This window comes from Motacilla alba, chromosome 11 (assembly GCF_015832195.1).
Source record: "Motacilla alba alba isolate MOTALB_02 chromosome 11, Motacilla_alba_V1.0_pri, whole genome shotgun sequence".
Lineage (NCBI taxonomy): Eukaryota > Metazoa > Chordata > Aves > Passeriformes > Motacillidae > Motacilla > Motacilla alba.
Genome location: NC_052026.1, coordinates 8,456,795 through 8,479,010, shown reverse-complemented (window position 1 = coordinate 8,479,010; position 22,216 = coordinate 8,456,795). Strand labels below are relative to the sequence as shown.

Here is a 22,216-nt window from a genome sequence, read left to right as displayed (position 1 = left end):
AGTTATTAAAAGCTCTCTCATTTTGGTTTTGCAAACAGCCCTGGCTGCCAGAAGTTTGGGGGTTTTCACTGATCCCATACCTGTTGGCTGTTGTTTTGATGACAGCACACCAGTGATGGAGGTATTTATTAATCTGTCTTGTTCCCAGTTAAAGTGTAAAGGGTCTTAACTTGCTGCCTTTGAATCATGTGGTACCACAGCCCCAGCTATTGCAACACACTGCAGCTAATGATCCCTCAGAAGGTGCTGCTGCCTGCAAAGCCAGCCGTGGGTGGTGCTTTTCAGGTGGTACAGACACATGAGGCCTCTGGAAGGGGCACTGCTGCTGGAACAAAAGGGCTTTTTGGAAGGTATCTCTTAAGTTATGGATTTGGAAACAGGAAGGTTGGTTTCTTCACGTGTACCTGTTGTTTGAGTGAGAAAAAAACAGTGACAAAAATGTAGCCAACTTCAGCCATTCTTTCCTGCACTTCCTCATGGGACTGACTGGTGGGACATCCAAAGTGTGGGGAAGGAAGGGTGAAGCTGGAAAGGGGATGCTAGGAGTGAGCTGATGTACTTCCTGCCAGCCCTGGACTTGCTTTCCAGATTCTCCCCTCCCCTCTTGGTCATTTCAGAGTGTGTGTCACATTTCTGAGGGTACCCAGTGAGCAGTTGGGCTGTACATCATTACCCTGCTGCTGCTTTTAGGATCTCGTTACTTCCATGTAAATAAGTGATGAGTCTGGTTAGAAGAGAAGGCTTCATTCCTAATTCCACTGATGCCAATAGCCCCAGACCAGACTTTTCAAAGCAATCTCCACCTTCAGCTCAGCTGGGGTAAGTGAGGTTTTTTTAGGAGATTGATTTGTGGTCTTGAACAGCATTTATCATATATGCATAGATACGGAAAAATATCTAATTTAATCAAAAGTGCCCTAACTTATTTAAAATGCAAGTGTGAGTGAATGTCTGTAGATGATTATTTTAAGACCAGGAGATTTTTTTTTCTCAAGATTTAAGGAATTAGAACAAGTATTAACTCTGTCAGGTGTTCTGTACCCTGAAAAGATTAACAAAAATGTCCAGGTTCAGTTTGTGGTTCAACAGAAGCCACTCACATGTCCTGTTTTTGAAAGTTGCTTAGTAATTCTCTTGCCAAAATACCAAACCATGGCTTTTATGTAGGACTTAAGGTGGTGTATAATGTTAAATACCTCAAGCTTTCTCGACTTTTATATGTTGGAGCTGTTGGTGAGCAGGCATAGAGAATGTGCTCTTACTCTGGGCACTCAGAAACCAACATGCCCACCTTGGTGCTAGGCTGTCTGTTGAAGTGACAAGTGTGCAAGTGCAATGTTGCTCATATTTGAAGTAAAATGTTCCAAGTTTATCTGAAAAGCTGTGTAAGAACACACTCCATCCCCCTGAACTTGAATCCAGGAGATGATTTTAGTAGTCTGGAGGGAAATGCAGGCTGAGGTGTGCTCAGGGCTGCCCAGAGGCAGTGCAGTGAGTAAAGCTGTGGCAAAGAGCTCACCAACAAGCTGCCAGCACTAACCAGAGCACGAGGCAGCCTCTGGCATGGGCAGCGGGGGCTGATGCCAAAGGACTGCCATGGCAAGAGCTGGAAGTCAGGGGCATGGCCGAGCCTCCCTGAGTGTAACAGAACTTGCAATGGCTGTTGCATGCGTTTAGAAGAAACTTTTTGTCTGCTGCTTCCTACACAGTCACAAAACCTTTTGCCTTAACAAATAGGAATGATTTTACATTTTTAGACCGATTGCTTGCGTGACAGAGGAGGAAGGACGTCTGGGCCTTTATGGATTACAGGGCCGGCTTCCTGATCAATAGGAAGTTTTCTATCCACTTGAGCGGCGCTCACCCTAAGAGCCCATCCGTGAAGGCAGTCAGCACTAAGGGGAGGTTTCCCAGCACACGCTGTGCCCGTAACTCGCGCACCAGGAAGGCACGGCGGCGGTCGATCCCTCTCTGCCACTGAGCTCTTTAGGCAGCTCATTTGTCACAGTGGCTCAAAGTGCTTTCCGTAGGATGCAGGCATGGCCAAAGCAGGACTGCACCATGAAACATGAGTAAGCGTGGACCAAGTAAGAACACAGCTTGCATTTACCATGCAATTTCCATAAGATTCTACCAGGAAATAAAAAAAAAAACCCAGCAAAATCTCATTAAGAGGGAAAAATAGAAGTGCAGGTGGGAAATACATTCAGCTGTCATAAAAATTTGTAGAGGAACTCTGCTTCACTGACCCTTTGGCTATGGATGAATTTTACCTGGGAAAAAAGCATTAGTATAGCTAAGTGGCCCTGTTTGTCTTGACTGTAAATTAATTTAATCTCAGCCTTTTTCATAGCACTTAGGTTGGAAGGAAGTTCTTTGTTTTAAAAGGTAGGTGGTTTTGTGCTGGTATTTTTTTTCTATTTGAGTTTGGCTTTTATTTAGGGAAGTAGGGCTATTTTCATTCTTCTTTCAAGTGCCATTCATTTAGTTCACTGAAATTTAAATACAAAACTTTATGCAAGTTGTATTTCTTAAGTAAACTTCTATCAACATACAGGCTTGAGCCATGTGTGGAAATCCCCACACCCTGTTTCCGAGGCTTAGCAGCACTTGTAGGAGACAGGACTTAGGGTTTTGGCAGTCTTCCTCGAGACAGAAGACTAGAAATCAAAACAAGCAAATAAATATGACAAGGAAATGTTGCAGAACACAAAGCCCTGACAGGAACACTTGTAGTAGAGGAGCAGACACAATAATAGTTTGCCTCTAAGAAAAGATGTTTTGAGTTAATGTTATTCCTCATGGTCTCTGCCTGTAGGAGAGGGATTTTAGTGGCTCTGGAGGCAGAGGCTGAAGCAGCTGGTGGGCTTATGAAGGGGGATGAGGTGTTTGCTTGTGCCCTCTTTTATTTCTGCAGATGCGTTGGGAATCACTGTCCCAAGCATTGCCTTTACTCTTAAAATGGGCCTTTCCTTTTTATGTCACAGCTGCACATTTTGCTGGTTTGCTCCCTCCTGGCCCCTCCCAAAGTTGTAGAAATTAGTACTAGTGAGACTACTCCAAAGTACTCACTTGACACCTGCCCTGTGTTTCTGCGTGGTGGCATTGACACAAGCACGTGGCCAGGGGACATTTGGGCATGGGCAGAATGGACATGACCATGCAGTGAAAGCAGCTAAACCCCCCTCCAGGGCTGGCTGGAAACTCTGTGGGCTCCTGGAGGAGAGGTTTGCTCAGGCTTGGGTTTAGTTTTGCTTTGGTTGCATCGTGCCTGAATATTCACTCTTGGTGGAGAGCAAGATAAGTACGTGTCCCTTCAGCATTTTATGAAACAAAGTAATGCAGATATCTATAAGTGAGACATGACATGAAGCGTACAGATAGTAAGTTTGGAATAGTTCTGGGAGTTAAGAATTTACATGTCTTTATTAATTATTAGATGTTATTAGTGAGTGACTAAGGAACTGGGAAGCTCTAAGCGTTCTTTTGAAGTAGTGTACCCAAATTAGGCTAAATAAATAAATAAATCTAAAAATGTTGGGGAATGTCTGCTCTAATGAATTTTCTAAATACACAAATCACACTTATTAAATCAGTGGATCTTTTAACTGTAAAAATATTATTACTGTTACACTAGGGAAATCCATTCAGAATTATAAAATATTTGGAAACTCTTTCTATGTTTCATTTCAGTGGAAGGGTTGTACATTTAATAGGAATAAAAAGAAAAAAGTATGCTTTGGGATAAAGTTTTAAAAGCCAGCTTTCCCCCTTTCTTTGTGTGTGTGCCAATTTTCAATAAGAACTGTGTTCTCCTTTTAGTGTTGTTTAAAATAAACTACTCATATAACAAGATGTTGAAATTTCTTTATGGTATGTTAGCACTAAGGACAGGTTGTTAAGGGGTTATAAAAAATAGTAGTTTCCACGTTATGGTGGTTGTGTTGGTTTTTCTGCAAATTAAATTTAATGCTACAAAGGGCTACATGTCATACACGCAACTTTCTCTCCCTCATTGTAATTTCTATCACCTTAATGCAGCCAACAAAGCCTGTCTTTCTAGTAGAAGAATCTCTGCTGGAGAATTCCCCTCAACCTGTGTAATAAAATTCTGCAGTAGAAAAGTGTGGGGCATCCACTCACGTGAATCAAAAGGAGGAGGCAGGATTCTGTTAGGTTTGCTCCTGCTTTTATTTATCCTTTTATCTAAATTTCACTTTACATTTAATACCATTTGTGTTTTCCTTCATCAAAACATTTAAGCTCACGTACAAATAAGACAGACTTTACTGTTAGTGTTTAAGAGGCAGTACACAAGAATATATTGTTTTATTATTAAAATACAATTTATGAACCAGAAATGATCATAGATGCAAATTTATACTTTGCACATTTTTTTTCCTTAATAAGAATATGTATATTTTCATCTGGGGAGAAAGCAGCATTAAAATGAGCGAGCCTGGGGAGCAGTGCCACACACACAGGCACACACACGCATAAGCTTGCATACACAAAAGAGCCACGGCGAGGGATTGCTGGGGAAACGAGCTCCTACCAGCGCCTGGTGAAACCCAGCTCTCTCCAGGAAAGCTGGAGCTGGGCTGGCCAGGGCCTGAGCCCCTGGGATGGCCTGGGACAGCAGCAGAGTGGGAGCACTGACAGCCTGGGGGTGCTCAGCACTTCAACGTTGGCCTTTCTGAGGAGGGGAAAAGGGGGCAATAACGCCACTCACCAGATGGGTTTTTTCAAGCCCTCGTAGCTCTAATTAAAATGGCTGGTCAGGAAAACGCTCCTCTCTTTTCCTTTTTCTGTGCTACCTACACTGCAAACATAGTTGACTGGTGAAACAACTTCCAAGTTTGAAGGATTTGCAGTAAAAACTGGTGTATTTTTTTAGACTGACGTGTGGAAATCTGCTCAAAGACTTCTTTTCAGCAGTGATTAATAGCCCTGGGTGCTGAATGGGGTATTTGTGGAGGGGAGTGTGATGCTAAACAAAGTGTTTGGTACAGCAGCTCTGCTCCTGCTGGAGTTCTCTGCAGCTGGGTGAAGGCTTTAGGCATAATTTAGTAAAACCTGCCTTGAAGAATGATGAAGTAAGAGACTAAAACTTGTGTAAGACTAGAGTTGGTTGTGTGCTTTACAATTTCATCAGTGTCCCTCAAGGTAGTTGCTTGCTGTTTAAGTAATTTTTCTGTTCTTTTTATCATATTTGCAAGTGTGAATTTTTCATCAGTATTAAACTATCTGCCTCAAACCTACATCTGAAAATTGGGGTTCCCTGCCATCTGGAACTCTTTAGATCCTGTGAAATGGGAGATGTTGCATTGGCTTCTTGAATGAAATCAACAGTGGAAAAATAGCTGTGAAGTGGAACTTGATTTATGGTGATGATATGGGCTGGAGAGCTGACATCAGCTCCTTGTCAAAGCGAAGGGAAAGGTGTACTTGCTGTCCATGGCAGTAGAGTCTGGAGGGATGCGGCTCTTGGTCTAGCCACAGCAGGTGGGACAGTGTTGTTTTTGTGGGTTTTTTATTACAGAACTGCACGTGGTTGGATGGATTTGACTTAGCAGAATGCAGAAGGGTGATCCCCATTAGTAGCAATGGGGAGCAGCCTGCAGTTTGAGGCAGGGTGTGCTCAGTCTGCTGGTGTACCTAAATCTTTGTGCTTTACCTGAACAAGAGGTAGTGTAAGGAGTTGTGGCCCACTACTCATCTGCAGATCCTAGTTATCTACTTCATTCTTCCTAGGTTTGATTCCTGTTTCTATACATGCAGATTATTTTCAGAACACTCCCCTTTCCTTGTGTCATTAGCCTGTGTTAGGTGTTAACCTTTCAGCATCCTTATTAGGTGTCTGAATACAGGGCCAGCACAGGTAAATTTATTAGGTGTCCTGCTAATAGAGAAACCTTATAGCCCTAATGTAAAAATAGTGCTCCTCCCCATCTTTCCCCTGCCTCTTTTCTTTTTTTTTCCCCAGAGAAGCAAAGTTTGCAATAAATCTGACTTGATGAGACCCTGCATTCTCTGTGCAAAGCCCAGTATTTGAATTTCATAGTTATTTGACTTGATTTTGAAACTTCATTTCATTGCAGCTCTTTTGTTATGTTCAGGAAACAGGCAAGGCCTTTCTGGCATCCCTTTGGCCGGTGCCATCCCCTCCAGCTGAACTCTGCCCTGTGCACCTTGTCTCTGCCAGCTGCAAGTCTCAGGTCTGCTGTCTTCCAGCACAGAGCCCCATGTGTTTGCAAACATTGTTTTGGGTGGTACCTGAGGTTTGTGTATCCTCACTCAGTGTCTGTGCTCAGAAGTGCATGGGGGCAGCAGAGCCTTCACAGTGCAACTTCTAAACCTGAAGTTTGGAGGAAGATGTAAGATATTGCAATTATTTGAGTAACACCTTTGTTATTGCCCTTGCTGACCCACCTCTGGTCTGTTACTTGCATCATCACCATCATCTTGTCTTTGGGTAAGCTCAGCCTGCTTTTGGCATTTCTAGCAGATCAAAGGATCACTTCACAACTTGCAAATATGACTCATGGATTTGAAGCCCTGGCCATGAATTGTAGAGGTGTTAATCTTCCCTTTCTCTACTTTCCTTGTTTTGGTTTGGTACGGTTTCAACACATAAACATTTGTCATCCAGTTGTATTACAAATGGAACGAGACTATTTAAACCCTTGGTTTCTGAAGTAAAATCCGTGATTTTCTGAGCAATGTGGAGAATGCTGGATTCACCTGCTTTGTTTCACTTGAGCTTTAAAGTGCCTGCTTACTCACAGTAGATCTATTTTTGAAAGCGGGTGCAGACACTATGGTGACAGTTACCTTAGAAATGCATGTAACAATGCAGAGAGGAGGGTGCCCACAGGCAGCTGGTGCTTCGTGTCCCTGTCCCTGTCCACAGGAACTGGCCACCCTGTGCCCCATCTCTTCGTGTATCTCCACCTCCGTCACCACCCCTGCCTCTGTGTGGTGTGGGTTGGGGCTCAGCTTGAGCTGGGTAGGGTGCACTCCACCAGTCTCATGGCCAAGCAAACTCCAGGCAGAAACAGTGGAAGAAAACTTTAAGTTCCTGAACATTTCGCAGATTAAATACCAGGTATTGCAATTAAGAGGAAAAAAAAATCCACCCTGCCCTTTGGGGATTAACATTTGATGACAAGCTATAAGAACCGTCGGTGAGAGCATTGATCCCAAATGCGCTATGGGGTGTCCGTAGGCCCAGTTTTAAGCACTACAAGCTTAATGCATTGCATGTATAAGATGTTGATCTTGACGCAACGTGAAACATTGACTGCATTTTATTACACCTAACCCTCATATTTATTTACATAATAGATTTGGATGGGAAATATCTGTCTCCAGTGAAGTATGTGAATTAGAAACACAAAAACTAAATATGAGCACTGGGAATAAAAACACCCTGGCTTGTGAGTCAGGTGTGCAGTCTGTGGGAAGGGCTGTGATTAGCCATTATGTATGTCCTACAGTCTTTCTCGTCTCACCGAGATGAGATTTTTATTTACAAGGCTCCCTTTCTCTGGCTGCAGTTCCATTAAGTTTTGCTGTAGCGTTGGAAGAGGCAGGCCCGTTAGCTGCACACAGATTTACTGTGCGAGTTTAAGCTAATGGATACTTATCAGGCAGGCTGTATTTGGTGATCGTCCATCATTTGCTCATTAAACAGTGTATCTAAGTGATTCTCATTTCCTCCCTGCCATGTCTGGAAAGGAGGAAACTAGACACATTACGATGGAATATTAATGTCCTGGAGGATTTAGCCACCCATAATTAGATCTCCTTTGCATAAACCTGCTAGTGCTACCTTATTTTGTTGTTTGTCTTGTTCTCCTTAATCACCTTCACATCTTTTTCTGTTCCTAACGATCTTTTTTTCAGTTTCCCTTTGTAATTCTGTCCCATTTGTCTCATCCTTCTTCCTTTTTTTTTTCTTTCTTTCTTTTTTTTTTCTTTTCCTTGACCTAGTGAGCACAGCAGTCTGGGTTTCCCCACTCCTCCCTCCTTCACACAAAAAGGCTGACTTTGCCAGCAAAACCCACAGTCTCTGCCAAGCCCTATTACTGACTTTGGAGAAAAGCAGCTAGAGAACTTGTGCAAATTTAGGCTCTGAACTAGCTAAATAAGCCATGTCAGTAAACCCTCTTGTCTTATTCCCTGGCCTGCTGGCTCATGAAAGGACTAATACATAACGGTCCTATTTAAGGTGGAAAAAACCCTTGCTGGCCAAGGGCCACCAATGGCTGGATCAGCTGCTCACTCAGGAGAGAATGGGGAGGTGGCTCCGGAGCTGTGAGCGATTGTGCCAAGCACCATGACCGGTTCCCATGGGGGATCCTAGGGCTGGGGCATGGGCAAGGAATTCACCATTGCCTCTCTGGGGATGCCCTGGTGTCCCAGTGCTCCTTCCAACCAGCCAGCAGGGCCAAGCATTACTAAAGCTGAAGGAAAATGATCACACAAACAAAATTCCTTGTAAACATAGGGAGACCTGAGAGGAATCATCTGGTGAAGTTGAATTTCCAAGGGGAGTGAATTGGCTCAAGTAGCTAGCATAAAGCACACCCAGCAGCTTCTGCCAGGTACCCTTTTTCTCCCCTGAATGTTGGTACGAAGGCAGCAGGGGGATTTCCCTTTCCTTTCTAGCTGCAAGGTACTGTAAATGCGTCGGGATGCATTCGCAGGCATCTATTCTCAGCTGACTGGCAAAGCCCCTCGAAACTTCCTATTTTCCTGCTGAATGTGAAGGTTTCTCTGTGCACAGTGGCGGGGAAAAGCCCCAGCTGCTGACAAAGAGGGGCAGCCTGGTTCCTGAGGAGGCGATGCCTGGCTCGGGGCCGGCTCTGCGCCCTGCAGCGCTCCCGGGCAGCGGCTGCAGCTCTGCCGCAGCGCTGCTGCATTAATAACAAATGGGGCTGCTTCTCATGCTGCTACTTCCCCCCTGCTGCAGATTTTTGTGTTTTGCAGACTCTCGTCTCACCGATATGACGGGGAATCTTATCAGGGAGCATCTAAGGAGGAGAGTGGGAAAGCCTTACAGCAAACTGGGAGGTGATGTGAACAGGAAGAGTTGGCTGGCTTCTGCTCAGAGTAGCCATTTCCAAACCCTTACCCTGCTAGTTGTGGTGGCAGTTCCTGGGGCTGTGCAGGGCTGACCCTCTTCGGGTATCAGACTCTGTGGAGCAGAGGTGTTCTCCCCTTTCGGTTTGAGGTATCAGCCTGTCTGCACCTCTCCAAAGATACACGTGGAAAACACCAGGCTATTTAAAGTGTAAAGGTTGTTAACACCCTTTGTGCTCCTGCCATGCCAAGCAGCTGGAAAGTGACTGCTTCACAATCCCCAATCCACAAAGTTTTGAGCATCCTCGGCTCCCTTTGACTTTGTGGAAATGGAAGCTGCTCTGCATTTTGCAGGATTAAGAGCACTGTATCAAATCCCAGGCTGCCAGTGCTGTGGGATGAGTCGCAGCACATGAATGGTGGTCGGATGGGGCTATTCTGTGTCCAGTGCTGATTTGGGAGCGTGTAATTGCATGTGATGGGAGGGATGGAGCAAAGGCTGGCTAGGACAGCACAGACTTGTGTGTCTGAAAGTGGCGAAGGAGCCTGAAGATGAGAGAAGATCACGGAGCTCCTGCATGCGAGTACCGATAGCTAGGGCAGGAAAAGATGTGATTAATGTGTGACTGGCTTACAATGCGGCTTGGTGCTGGAGTATTTCTCTAGAGGGAAAGCTGTGAGTCTTGACGTGTATATTGTACGTGTACAGCTAATACGCAGGCATCAGTGAGACTTCCCTGGCTTTAGCTGAGAGTTCTGTCACCAACAAAATAACAAAATCCTCCAAACTAAAAAAGTGGCACCAGCATTTTGTGCATTCAAGATATTTTGTACCTGGTGTTTCCTAAGGTTGCTGACAGGTGAGGGAATGGCCCTGATCCTGAATGCAGTGCTTGGTAACAGATTTGATTCAGGAAAGTTACCCCCTCAGCTGTGGGATGTGCTTCTAACCCATTTGATTTCTCGGTAGTTCCTCACGCTCTCACGTTCCTGACGTTTTCGTTAGTGAACTATGGTGTTTTTATATTATGGGAAATGTTAAACTGGTCCTTGTGGTCCTTGAAGGCTGTGTAATAGGATAAGGGAGCATACACATGCCATCTAAATTACTGAGGGGCTGTTGCTCACTTGTAAAGCTTGATTGCATCTAGAAATCAACATTTGGTGTAGAAGCATCTTACTTTGATAAGGTTAACTTCTTTCCTGGGAGTGATAAAGTGTTAAATAAGCACTGTGACTGTGAATGGAGTTCAGGTAATGGTAGCCCCATAAATAGATGTTCTCACTCTTAGGGGAATGGATCCTGAATCCTTTCAGAAGTTTCTCTGAGCACAAAGAACTGAAATCTTTGAGCCTGCAGCGCTTGTGACCTAGCAATTAAATAAGCATCCTTGGAGAACATCTGAGAGGAGCGGGCAAAATGCAAATATTTGGCATGTGCAGGAGTGCTGTATTGTGATGTTGCCGTTGCCCACAGTTCTTCTCTATGTCGGCTGTGTGCTTGTTCTGGCTCTTGCATTTGGGCTCCACAGTCAGCTGGAGCAGAACAGGGGTCTTGTCCAGGTATGACAGCAGGAAGTCCTCCTGTGCTGGGGCGGAACAGGGAGGGGAGGCAGATGTGTCCTTCCACTGCCAGCAATGACATCCCTGTGCCAGGCCTCAGGTGGGCACAGGGTTAAGCCCACAAACTTAACCATCTTTTGAGCTGACAAATAAGAATTTCTATGCTGCCACACCAAGGCTATTTTCAAGTCAAGCCCAGCCTTCCTGAAGGTATGAAATGCCTCCAAAATTTCAGGAAATGCTGACTTGTTGCCAGAATTCTTGAAAAGTAGTTAGAATTGGTACAAGATATCCAGTTGCTTTGGAAAATCTGGGTTCTCAGTGTTGAATAGTGCTGCTGTTCCCTGTGGTTTTCCCAAGCTGCAGAGTGTTTCATGCATGTGGGTGGCTCCTGCCCATGCTAAACATCTGCCTTGTGGACTTGGGTGTCTACACATTCACAGGGATTTACTACCACAGATAGAAGTGTCTAGTCCTTGACTTGGGTAGTTATGAGTATGTCTAGCATGCCTCAGAAAATGTATTTTCCTGCTAATGAAAGGGGAATTATTTTTACTCTGCAGTGTATTTTAGAGAGTGATTGTATTGAATGCTTTGTACATCTTCCCTGGCTTTGTTTTGCCTATTACCACAAGTTAAGTAACAGCATCTACACAGTGAATATTGATACACATGGTCACCTGAGCAAACCTAGGTTTCAAGGAATGATGACAAAAATATTAAAAAACTGAAAATTCAGCTTAAGTGAATCATTCTCTGGCTGATATTGTGGACTAAGAGTGTTTTTGACTTCCTTCTCAGTAGTGAGACATGGAAATGAAATCCCTTCACAGCCGTCCTTCACAATCCCTTCACAGACCAAATCTGTTCTGGGTCCACTGTGCCCTGCCAGGAGGACTTGCCAAGTCCTAAGGCAGCCCCCAAGGGGCCTGTCCCCAGGTGGGGTCTGTGGGACTCCTCTGCCCTCTGTGAGCAGCATCATGTCCCCAGATCTCTGACCAGCCTGCGAAGCCTCTACCTGCTTCCCTATGGCTCCAGCAACAGGCATATGCAACTGAGAGCAAAGTTCTGCTGCAAATGCTTGCCTGTTGAAGATGACTTTAGGAGGAAGAAAACATTATATTTGCTTTTGACTTCTGTGGCTTCTGTTCACTACCAAGGTTGAGGAAAAGTCAGCAGTGACACCACTTCAAATGCTGGCTCCTTAAATAACCATGTATATCCAGAAGATTAGGCAGCCACAGAGGAACCTCGCAGCTCTTGGTTTTATGCCCATTGGAGAGGGAGCAGAAGCACATGGAGTTTAGTGTCTCCCTACAATTACACTTGCTGTCTGTGACAAAGCTTGATCACCTCGTTTTTGCTTCAGCTTCACAGACACCATTTCCCATCAAACCTTTGTGGCTTCTTAATGGGTGTATAGACACAGTCCTTTGGTCTTCCTTTTCTAGATGTGGCTGCTTTTGCTCCTTGTTTCTCTCTGCCCACTGCCTAGCTGGGTGGATGGATGGATGGGCAGGTGAGGATCAAGTGCTTGAGTCAGTTGATACTGCAGTCCCTCTTGGAATAGACTTGGCTGTTACTTTTTCTTGTAGTTTAGCCTCTGAAAGATGATGTTTGCTTAAAAGAAATAAAGGAAAAATGGAAGAGCAAAGGGAAAGGTGGTGGTAGTGGTGTGAACAGCAGCTGCAGGGCAATGTGTCTGTGCCTAAGCTCAGGAGGCTTCATCCCATTGGCCTCTTCCTTCCATGGATATGCAGCACTGTCAGCTCTGTGGTGGGTCTGTGCAAATTGAGGGGGAGAACCTGAAACCACGACTGTGATAATGTAAAGTGAATTTCAGTGCCGTTGCCTCCACGTGAATGTTCTCTGTCCCCTTTTCAGTCATTAGGGAGCAAAGCAAATTAATGCCAACAGAGGCTGATTCAAACCTTTGCCCTCATTTAAGGAATTCCAAAAACTCTGGTTTTGTTACGTGCTGGAGCCAACTGCCCTAGAGCAGCTCAAGGACTGGAGCAGTCTTTGGTGTTTAACCAACATGAAAGTCAGTGTTTTGCTAAAATTGTCAATGACCAGTGCAGATCCATATATTACTCCTTGACTAGGACCAAATTTATCTCTTTTATGTACTTTTAGCAGACTGGGTTTTTTTCATCTCTCTTTCTGAGACAAAATGTAATGAAACAAAAAAAGCCTCAGCATAAAAGTAGTAATATAAAAAAAACGTTCTCCAAGCAAAACAACCAAAAAACAGTCAAGGATAAAATAAAATTAAAACATTCCCCTTGTCTGTTTTGTGTAAGGTACATGAATTTCCAACTTGGCTTATTTAGTTTTGGAGCAAAACCCCTCCCAGGTGTATATAGATTTTGATGTTAAAATGAGACATGCATTTGTGTAAGACTGAAATGGTATTTCAGATAACTGCATCCAGAGTTTTTCTATTAAGAGATGGGTCAAAATGGGAACAAGATGGTGGCTTAGAGAGCACAAAATGGTGGGTGAGCCCCCAGGAGGGAGCACACGCCAGCTAAGCTGGCTCTGTCACCATCAGGGAATAGGACCAATAATGGCTTCAATAAGCTTCTAGCTTTGCCTCTTGTTTTTCCTCTGTCATTCTGGAATTTAATATTATGTGACATGGCCTTTATGCTAACATAGACTCTGAAAAAAGTATAGCCAAGACTCAAGTATGATTTCTCCAAAGAAATGCTTGACTTTCATGCTCCTCCATTAATAAACACACAGATTTATAAAACCAGAGTGGTGCCCTTCTGTGGAGCACACATTTTTCTATGGTTTGGACATAAAATTACATTTGTCAAGGCACTGCCTATGTAAATTATATTCTCTGTTCCTAATGCCATATGATGTTACCACTAACATCAACTTAATGCCAGAATTCCACACTGGATTGGGGGGAAAAATGTAAGGAAAGCATAAAATCAAGACTCTTGTGATGCAAATGTCAGTGTAAATATTCACTGGAGCAGGTTGGCCTGAGCTTACAGGGCTGGTCAGCAGGGGTTGGGTTGTGCTTCTGGCTTTGCAATATGGTTTGGATTCCAGTTGCAGAATTCTCTAGAATGTGCATTTGAATCCAGCACAACTTAGATGAAAGGGAAAGCAATTGTTCAATGTGCAGAGTAAATAATATTAATCAGAAAATAAAGAGGTATAATTTAAATTTGTTTCGTGTCAGGGTGACAGAGTGGGCAGGTGATGATGATAAACTTTTGCAATTCAAAAGAAGAATTTCTGCAGTTGCTGCTTTCAAATGCCCAGTCTGTCATTAGTCTAACCAGCACTGATTTCAGTAACAGTGGAATTAGGAGCTTTTTTTGCCTAGCTTGTTGTTGGCTGTTCTCTTAGTTATTTTTAAGAATGTAAGAATCAAGTGGCGTTTTTATAATTGTTAACAGGCAGAAGGTTTTAGCTATGTCACTTGCAAGTGCTGAGCACTGGCTCTGACAGCCTTCACAGCAACAAGAAATCTTAAAAGCAGTTATTTGTGACTGCCATATCACAGAACATGCTTATACATCAAAATAGTATTTTTTAATTCTGAAAAATCCCTGAAGACATCACTGGGTTTTGAATATGGCAGATGTGTTAGTATGTTAGGATGACATAAGTCAGGCAATTTGTCCTTCATAGGACAGTTCTTTACTATGATCTGTTGAAACACCCATTTCAAAAACAACCTCTATATTTACAATGGCAATTTTGCACATGCAAGCTGTGAATGTACAACATTTCAAATATGAATACTTACCAGCTAGTGGTTTTTAAATGTCTACTAAAATTTCACATGAACTTTACTGCCACCCGTTCAGGAAGAAACTGCAAACACAAATCCCATATTTAGGTTAAAAAGTAGGAAACATCTCTTTACTAAATTTCCACCTTATGAATTATTTTATAGAAAGCAGTAAGTTCTTTTTCAGCAGCAGAGAAGTCTGTTTTAATACTTAATGTCATAGTGGACCTTGTTTTCTGATGACTTTGCTTTCCAGTTGGTGTGCTTTAGCAATCACAACTTATTTTTGTTCTTTTTCAGTTGAAGAGGGTGAATCTTCAGACTTTGCTTTGACCTGGGACTCGTCAGTGACTCAATCAGGTAAATATTTTAGGTTCTTCTGATTGCAAAAGCTGCCAGGCTTTTTACAGGAACTGTATTTTGTATGTCACATTCCTGTCTCAAATCCAAGACTACCCACTGCAACACAATTTTTATATCAGTTCCATATGGTCAATAAAATCTATTACACACAGAGACTAATATACTCTTATCCTCCAGAGAGCCATTCTTTCTTCTTGTGGGCACACTGAAACGGGTTGTGATTTCTCCAGTATAACCACTTTGAAGTTTTCTGCAATGGGCACTGTTACACATTCATTCCAATCTAATTACATAAAAGCTGCTTTAATAGGAATTTTAAGCCTCAGTCTCAACTGGAATGTGTGTATTTCTCCTCTCTGAGGAAATTGGAAAGTATTGTCAGGGCTGGAGAATAAAAGTGGTACATCGCCATGGTAGAAAGATTTAAAATTTGAACAAGCTTTTGGTCTTCTTGACAGTCATAAACATGTGTCTGAAGCTTGTTCATCCATGTTAGGTCAATAATCTGAATAAAAAGAGGCTCAAGAAATTGAACAGGATAAATCAAGTTTGTCTGTGTAATATGTATTGATAGCACAAGCATGAGGGTAAATGTCAGATTAGTTTGTGTTTAAAGTAACTAGCCACATCTCAGTCACTCTGCCCCATGTAAAGATATCTTGCTGTCTGTTTTTAACATTTATGAGAGGTTCATAATATTTTTGATTTTGAAGCCAGTAGGTCTGTTTCTGTGCTCTCTCCACACTGGACTGTGCAATGGTATTCTCTTAAAAGCTCACCAATGATATGGAAACAGCTGAGAAACTGAGCAGTAATATGAAAACCAACAGTGGTGTTGCATTTCTGGTTAGATGGGTTTTGTAAGAGTCAGGGGGAGCCTGGCTCCCAGGGGACACTTTCTTACCACAGTGAGCATGTCTCTGATCTCGAAGGCACAAGCTGCCTTTGCATGGCACTTTGCGGCCTTTCGCATTGTACCCACTGTGCTCTCAGATGCATCTTCTGGGGCACTGGGTGCATCTTCTCTGGGCACTCCGGCAGTTTGGAGGGGTTTGTTTTCACTAGTCTTTGATAGCAAATATTGCTGCTGCTGCTGCTGCAAACCCCCAGCTGTGATGTGGAAGGCCCCTTTGTGCCTGGAGCTAACGGTGCATGAAAAGAGCGCTCGCCAGCTCTCTTGCTTGACCTTCATCTCAAGCAGCACTGCAGTGGAGTTACCGGTGTTATCTATCACAAGTCTGGAAGTGTATTAAATTCAAAATAGCCTATGGTTCAAAACAATGACAAAAAAATTTTCTGTGCACAGCAGAGTTAATTTAGGGTTTGTATTGGCAACTATACCTTAAGTAAAAGACAGGCTGTGAAAGGCTTTTACCAAGTTAGTTGAGTCTCCATTTTTCTTCATTTATTCCCACAATTACAGCTCTCATTCAAGACATCAGATGTGGGAGAAGATGTATTGTATGCGTGATTTATGGCAGCTTTAGGAAAATGTGTGCTAATTGGAGGGGGTTTCTTCTTAACACTTTTAGTAGCTACAGATGTCAATCTTGTATGTGTAAAAAGATGTGATACTGTATCCTGTCAAGCTGGAATGCAATACATAGCACACAAGTTGCAGGTTGGAATATGATTGAGGAACTACACAGAAAAAGCTTAAAAAGCCCAAGTTTGTGGTGGTGTGGCTGTGTGGAGTCACTGGCTCTTGTGTGGTGTGGCTCCACAGCTATATTCAGTAACTGAAACCAGTCCCTCAGTCCCAGTGTGCGAGACTTTCATTATGTTCTTTTATGATCTTCCTGTTTGCATTAGCTTCAGTAGTGTGATGTTGAAGTTCAATAAAGGGTGAAAAAACATGCTTCAATTTCTTGTTTCATGTCCCTTCCTTCCCTGGCCCAAAATGACAAAATTGCCTCCCCTTCCTTAACTCCCCCAAAAGGAAAAACAACCCCAAAGGCCAAACCTGGGACTTGTTAACTCTGAAATATTTGCCAGATGTTTCAAATTAACATATTTCTCTCCCTCTTTCTCCTGTATGTGTTTGTACATCTCTGTGTGTGTGCAAACACATACAAAATGACTTCTGAAAAATTCTGTTGGCACTCTGCACAGCTGCTGTGGGCTGGGGGAGTCGTGGTCCCAGGGTTGGGTGGTATGTAGGAAGAGCAAGAGCTGGTATAGGTAGAATGTTAACTTTAAAACTTTTAAAAAATATATAAATATATTTTTCTACTAGTGAAATAACTATATAGCTGCATCTGTGGGGAAAAAAGGAGCTTTTGCTGCTATATTTTATTTTGTTCATCTAACCAGTAGAAGCTATTCTGAAAATTTTTTGGTGAGCATAAGTTGAGTCTGCAGTCATGAGTCTTGGCTAGGTGGCTCTGACGACCATCTATCCTTGGTGGGCCAAACATGGGCTCCAAGCTCGGTGTCTCCTGGGGGACCTTCTCTGCTCCTGACATGTACTGAGGGTGCACAGCCTGCACATCCCTGGCCACACCATGGCACTGGGCAAGGGCTGCTCGTGGGAGCTGCTGAGTGCAGCCCATGGAAATTTGGCTGTGAACACCGTGGCAAAAGAAATCCCGTGCTCAGATGGGTCTGTTTGGTGCTGGCTTTGTACAGAACCATCCTTTTTCCTCTGGCAGAGCGTGTGCACAAGTTGCTGTCTGCTCTGGCGTGACTGCTAGTTCCTGATAAAATCTGCAAAGGCAAAATACTTTGCAAGATTCCAACCCATGGTATAGCTGCACTGAGGAATTTATTCCAGTATTTCAAATACAGCCTAAATTAATTTTTTAAAATAACAACAACTTAAAGGCTGTCATAATAACCTAGAAAATAAAAAAAATACAAGGGGCAGAGGCTGCCCTTGCACCAGAGTGAGTAATCTGAGTGTCCACCAGTACTGTTTAACAATGGGCATATAGCAAATTTCCTTCCTCTTCAGGTTTTGTAAACATATTTTCCTTAATGTAAAAGGAAGAAAAAACCCCTCTTCCTTTCCTCCCTTAATCCAAGGACTTAGTTTGTTGTTGAATAGCTGGTCAGGCATGTTTTGCTGCCGAAGAGGCAGAGATGTTTTCTGTTCCAGAGGAACAGTGTAGCTGAGTACTTCTTCCCCCTGCTTTCCCCCCACCACCGTTACCACGCGTGCAGCCCTTGCAGCCTGTCTGTCCTTCTCCAAAAGTGTCACTGGGGTTGGACTGGGCAGGGCTGCCAGGGGCCAGGCAAGTGCCCACCTCTGCTCTGCAAAAGGGGTTCTGGCTTCTTTGTGGCCAAGATGAAAATAAGGTTCAATACTCACAAAACAAAGGTCCAGTCAGACAATGCTGCATTTCTGTTGCAATACATCACCAGGGTATTATCCTGAGGAGCAACGAGGGACATTTTAAAGAAGTAAAAAGTCTTACTAAATATATAGAGAATTTAAGGCATTTTAAAGACCTATGAAAGCATTTTATATGGGAGTTGCTGGGGAGTTTCTCATTAGCCTGACTGTGAGGCCCCAGGGAATCTTGGCTGAATTGTCTGGGGCAAACAGAGCAGATTCTGTCTTCTCCTCAGGAGCCTGCAGACCTAAAAGCCTAATTTTTTTGTGTCTGCTTTTGAGGTAGTTGAAGGTATCTTGTTTTTCTCTGCAGCTACATGTTACAGTACTGATCAAGAAAGAGTTTTGGAAATAGGGAACTGTGGACCATGTCCTGAGTGCTGGGCACAAATGGCACTGGGTATGTCTCTGTGCACAAGTGTTTGCATAGCGTGGGGGTTCTTTGCAGTGTTTGAAACAGGAAAGGCCTCTCAGTGCCCAACCATCCATTAGCACATAACATCAGTGTAATTCAATTATAACATTCCAGAAATCATAAAAATAAATTACAGGTTGGTATTCCCTGCTTTCCCCATTAGCTCCAAATTTCCTGTCCCTGCCACCGAGCTCGCAGCAGCAGCTGGGCACACGTGTGAGGGACATGTTAACACAGCACAGCATGGGGAAAAAAAACAAAACACAATATTTTAGGACACAGATATTTGATGTTTTTTCTGTTAAGATTTCTCCCCTGTGCTTTTTTAATGCAGTACACCATTTTAGGTTTTTAATTGCACTCTGCAATTTCTTTTAAAGTTTCTCTCCTTTCAGGGGAAAGAAAAGGGGAAGCAGCAGCTTTTCAGAAATGAACCACAAAATAAAGGAAAACCATCCTGTGGTCACTCATTTTCCTCTCTTATGCTTTGCATGGCATCTCCCAGCTATGTAAATCAAAATTTTCACTTGGTATCTCTAGAGGAGCAACATCTTGACACAATTTGGAGACTTTCTTTTTCTGCAGGGCTACCAGAGCCCATGCTGGGGTGTTTTTAATGCTGTTTCTGCTGCTCAGGGCTTGTGTTGCCTGTTCCCTCCTGGCTGTTCCCTCTGTTCTCCTCCTCTTTCAGTATTCTGATGCTGGTGCTGCATTGTCTGTTCCCAGCATTGAAGGTTTCTGTTCTCCTCGGTTCTGTAGAGTTGGGTTTAATTTTGGCTTTTTGGGAAAACTGGGGTCTTATGAAGCAAACACAGACTCACTGCTGCAAGTATTTTTGCCTTAACTTTTCCCCATTTTCTGTTTATTGAGATAAGTAACAGAAAATGTATTCTCCTGCCTCACCCTTCCCTTGTGGAGGCCTGTTTTGTCTAGACAGCTGCTTGTCCCCTCAGCTTTCCTCCAGCACTCTGGGCTTTTGCATGGGCCACTGCTTGCTGCCCAAGAGCAAGAGCAGCAGCCTCCCAGAGCCCCTGTCCCTTGTGGTGTCCCAGCACCCAGAGCTGTCCCTGCTCTCTGCCTGTGGGCATGGGCTGTGCCAGGAGCATTTAGGGAGTTCGGATGAGGGAGACTCCACGGACACCAAATTCCTTTTCTCTATTCCTACATGCATTGGATTTTGTCTCATTTAACTTCTAATTGCAGAATGCAGAAAAACACAACATGAAATTCTGGAATCTCTGCTGCAGAGCACTGGAAAGGTCAGTTGCAATTCAGAGGGCATTAGAAACCTGTTATTTTGCAAGTACTCTAAAATTACCTGTCCTGAGTGCCTTCGCAAGCTCAGATATCTTCTGGAAGCTGATTTCAGTAGTAAATCAGTATGAGAAGATTCTGATTACACTGGGTAAGGATTTACAAAGAAATAAATCTTTGAATTTTGCAAAGAACTTAAAAGACTTTGGTAACTTTTTTAGTTGAATATTTTTTCAGAATACTGTGAGATCTCAGCTGGTTGGCCTTCTTGTGTTGGTTTAAAAAATGGCATCCTTGTCCCTGCATTGACCTGTGGGCTGCAGCCCAGTCAGTATGGTCTGAGGGTCTCAAAATTTTAAACATCTGCTCTGGAAGCATCCAGAATCCAGAAAAATGCAAACAAGAAATAAAGCTTGGAATGTTTGCAGCTCAGGTTACTGCATTCCCCACTTATAATAAGTTGAAATTTTATTTTCCTTCGTAATGTGTGGGTTTTTATGATGTCACATTGTAATATGTTGTTTTAGAAGAGAAAATAAAAATAATTCTCATTTCCTAATTATAAAATCTATTTTTAGCATTACTATTTTACAGATAAATACTAATTCATGTATATTTATTTAAAGATAGTACTTTTGATCATGTTTTCTCAAAATGAATGTGAAGTAATAGGAAGTACCTGATACTCAGATAACGTGGTACATGAACGTCCTAGACAGATATAAGATTTCTGTAGCTGGATAATACAAAAAGAAACAAAACAAGTAATTCTAAACCCTTCCCAGAGTGCTCTGTTTGTGGGAGTCAGGGCACAGCTCTGTACCTGCAGGCACGAGGGCTTTATGTGAGTAAGCCTCTGCTCCCAGCACTCCCGGGCTCCTGGGCAGTGGATGTAGGCAGGGGCTGCAGGAGGGAGCTGTTGGCTGGAGTGACAGGGTGGTTCCTGGGGGTCCCTGTAGTCTGGGCCACATCCTGCAGCTGTAGCACCTCCAGGGAAGGAGCAGTACAAAAATGGGACTTGTTGGTGCATGCAGAGCAACCCTGACACGTGCGTGTGGCGTGGAAGCAGCCGCCCTGCCAAGCTGCCAAGGTTCTCCGGTGGAGCAGCACCGTAGGTGTTCCCCTCTTGTTTGGGGAGGGAATCTCCAGCAAGAAGGAGTGATCTTCAGATGTGAACACAGCATGGGTGTCAGTATTTAAATTAGAAGCACACACCTGTGTATTACGGCCTTACCTAGAAAATACTTACTATTAAAAATGTTAATTGGGAAAATTATAGCGATAGCGCAGAGGAGGAGAATTAATTTCCATGGTACAAGAGGCGAGGAAAGAAAAGCTCATTTCAAAGTGAGCTGTCAAGTTCTCCCCCTACCCCATCACCCACCCTTTCTCAGGCTTCTTAAAGACAATGTACACAGGAAAGCTGGTCTGCTTAAAGGAAGCTGAGCAAGTGTAGTGCATTGCAGCATGTCATTGGTGCCTAAAGCCAGCCCTCCTAGTTGCTACAGGCTGCAACTGTAAAAGGGAGGATTTCTGCAGGCTGCAGGGTCACAGCCTCACCTGCCCTTGTGAACAAGGCCCCAAGGACAGGCGTGCACTGGGATGCCAGCAGTGCATCAGGACTGGTAATGGGCAGCAAGGTTTCAGTCAAGTCTAGGAATACCTCTGGGGTCATCAGGATAACCTCATCTGAAGTCTTTGTGTATGGGCTGGTGTGGGGCTGCTGTGGATTTGGGGATGTTCCCATAGGGTCTTCTGGCAGCAACATCCTGCCAGGGACACAAGCATGCCACCAGCATGGATGGTTGCATACTGATGTTCTGGGGTAGGCAGGGGCTAACCTCCTCAGGGCTGCATCACCGGCATTTCTCCCTCTGACAAATGTACTTTTTATTTAAAGGTGTGCCTGTTGGTACTTTATCTGCTGGGAGATTGTAACCCTGTTTCATTTCCTAGCACAGATTGAAGGAAGCCAATCCCTTTCATGGGTGGACCATCTGGAGCAGCCTTCCTGGCTCTCCTGGGCTTGCTTGGTCTCCCCCGGGGGCATGATAACCCTGCTGAAGGATCTGCTATTGACCTGGAGTGAGTGCTGGAGAAGAAGAAGGCACAGCAGCTTCCTATCTTCTTCTATTCCTGTGTTTCTTTCAGTGGTGCCACCTTGTTCTCCCTTGCTGCCCAAGTGAAGGGCTGTGATTAGATAAGCATTTTTTGTGTTTTTAAGTAGAAGTTCTATCTGTTGTTTATGAAATTTCAGAGGCACAGCTAGGAGTAATGGGCTAAGGTAAAGCAAAGGAGATGCTAGGAATGCTGAATATCAGGAAGCATTTCCAGGTAGTGGGATATAATAGCCTGGTATCATCTTCCATTACTTTGGTAATTTACAAACTAGACTGGACAAAGCATTTGAAAATACAGTATAGGAATGGTCTTATATCAG

General features: G+C 43.6%; 1 protein-coding gene across 7 annotated transcripts in view; it reads left to right on the top strand.

Annotated features, from left to right (window-relative positions):
- ZNF423 (zinc finger protein 423) overlaps nt 1-22,216 on the top strand; it is a 281,287-nt gene that overhangs the window by 81,546 nt on the left and 177,525 nt on the right. For 6 of the 7 annotated variants that reach the window (XM_038148029.1, XM_038148030.1, XM_038148028.1 and 3 more), the window contains one exon: nt 14,711-14,770. The exons of the other annotated variant lie outside the window; for it this stretch is intronic. In XM_038148029.1, the coding sequence (XP_038003957.1) occupies nt 14,711-14,770 (60 nt within the window). The remainder of the gene's footprint in view (nt 1-14,710; nt 14,771-22,216) is intronic. 7 annotated transcript variants of the gene reach the window in all.